Here is a 1731-nt window from a genome sequence, read left to right as displayed (position 1 = left end):
TGTCGAACCTGTGTCTATTAAAACTAATAGTTTTTTGTTATCATGTAAAATAATCTGAAGAAACGGCAGATTATTTACTCGTCTAAAAAAGTAGCTCTATTTTCAAATTCGCTTTCATCTATATTTACCCTTAATGACTGATCACTATTATTATCCGTTATTTGGTTGATCTTTTGTAGTTTCTGTGGTGCTATATTATATCTGGATGACGTTGGTTGGTGGTTTCGTTTAAATGGTTCTCCTCTATTGGGATTGAAAGGTGCCTATCTTGCTCTTTGTCGTTCATAGTTGTTTCTGAAGGGATTCTGTTGATACGACTGCTGTTGTTGATGCTGATTATTCGTGGGTTGCCGGAATCTTCCTATTGATGTATCCACGTCCATTGGTTTGATCTTTCCATGTGGGGAATAGGTTGAACTCCTGGTTGATACTTCCGTTCGTTTTGTGGGTGTTTGGGGTAGTTATAAGCTTCTCGTCGTATCGGATTGTTCTGCCTTTTATAAAGAATCTCCGTGGCAATTGCGTATGCACTTCCTAAATCTCTTGGTTTTGCTGCATATAATGTGTGTTGAGTAAATTCATCATTTATGCCATTGCGGAAGCAATCTATGGCCATTTCTTTTGTGACCTGCTGTAGAGAGTGAGTATTCCCTGGGTAATCAATTTCGCATTTAGTCATTGCTAAATTAAAGATTTGACAGATCTTGCTGTGGAATTCGGATAGCGTCTGTCTTCCTTGTATTTGTCTTTTCATTTCCTCTATGAGGGCGTTATAGCTTCTAGTATCGGCGTAGCTGTAATCTAGGCGATTGAGTATTGCTTGTTAGTGAAATACTGTGCCATGATTCTGTAGAAGAGTTGCTGGTTCTCCTTCGATCTTCGTGTGACGTATTATAAATAATGCATCGTAATATGGTTTGGTATCTCGAAAGGCTTCTATGGGACTCATTGCTGATATGATGGTTGCCCTCCATGTCCTGTATTTGGATGTGTCTCCGTTGAACACTGTTAGCCGTTCGAATAGTCTCAAATTTATTTCATTTGCATTGTTTATCCTGGGACTTATCGGTTGGTACTTGCGCTTGCTGCAGCTGGGCTAATTGTGCTTCTACAGCAGCATAAGCTTTTTCCAAGGTTACTACCCTTGCTTCCATAATGATTCCTCTGCCTTGATCAAACACTTGTAATCGCTTTTTTCGGAAGCGGTCCAGTTTTATTTTTTGGTTGCTGATAATCTTCAATAGGAATGTTTTGGTTGCTGATAATGTTCAATAGGAATCTTTTATGTAAACTACTGATTCTGTATCATACATTGGATGATGTCATCGGTACAGTAGTGTATTTTCTGTTGCACTAACTCGCGTGTGGTCACAGGGCGCTCAGTAAGTTATAGCATGTCGATCACTGCGCTAGGTAGAGAAAGAAAAGGGTGTGCTATGATATGCCCAGACTTGTTTGTCTCAGTTTCAGTTTTGCCATCGCCGCGAGTTGTTTCGGTGTGCGCACAGTTATTTAAAAATATAAAATTTGATGCCAACCGGGGTTTCTCAGTAGATATATAATTCATGTGAATTATAATTTGAAAGTATCTATTTAGCCAATTAAAAAGCAAAGCAGTATACTTAAACCAGCACTGCCAGCAGATATTGACCTGGGTTTTCGCACGACTGTTCCTGTTTCATCGTTTCTTTTTAGGAAATTCTTACCGCCATATACATATGTATTATTTAC

At 38.9% G+C, this 1731-nt stretch overlaps 1 protein-coding gene across 1 annotated transcript in view; it reads right to left on the bottom strand.

Annotated features, from left to right (window-relative positions):
• LOC108363607 (uncharacterized) overlaps window positions 1–1154 on the bottom strand; it is a 19373-nt gene extending 18219 nt beyond the window's left edge. The window contains exon 1 of the mRNA XM_017617005.1: window positions 1046–1154. Within this exon, the coding sequence (XP_017472494.1) occupies window positions 1046–1154 (109 nt within the window). The remainder of the gene's footprint in view (window positions 1–1045) is intronic.
• Window positions 1155–1731: the final 577 nt, after the last annotated feature.

Source organism: Rhagoletis zephyria, unplaced genomic scaffold (genome assembly GCF_001687245.7).
Source record: "Rhagoletis zephyria isolate East Lansing unplaced genomic scaffold, Rhagoletis_zephyria_1.1 Rzeph_scaffold_01315, whole genome shotgun sequence".
NCBI lineage: Eukaryota > Metazoa > Arthropoda > Insecta > Diptera > Tephritidae > Rhagoletis > Rhagoletis zephyria.
The sequence above is the reverse complement of the archived record's forward strand: the minus strand, read 5'-3'. Positions and strand labels throughout refer to the sequence as shown.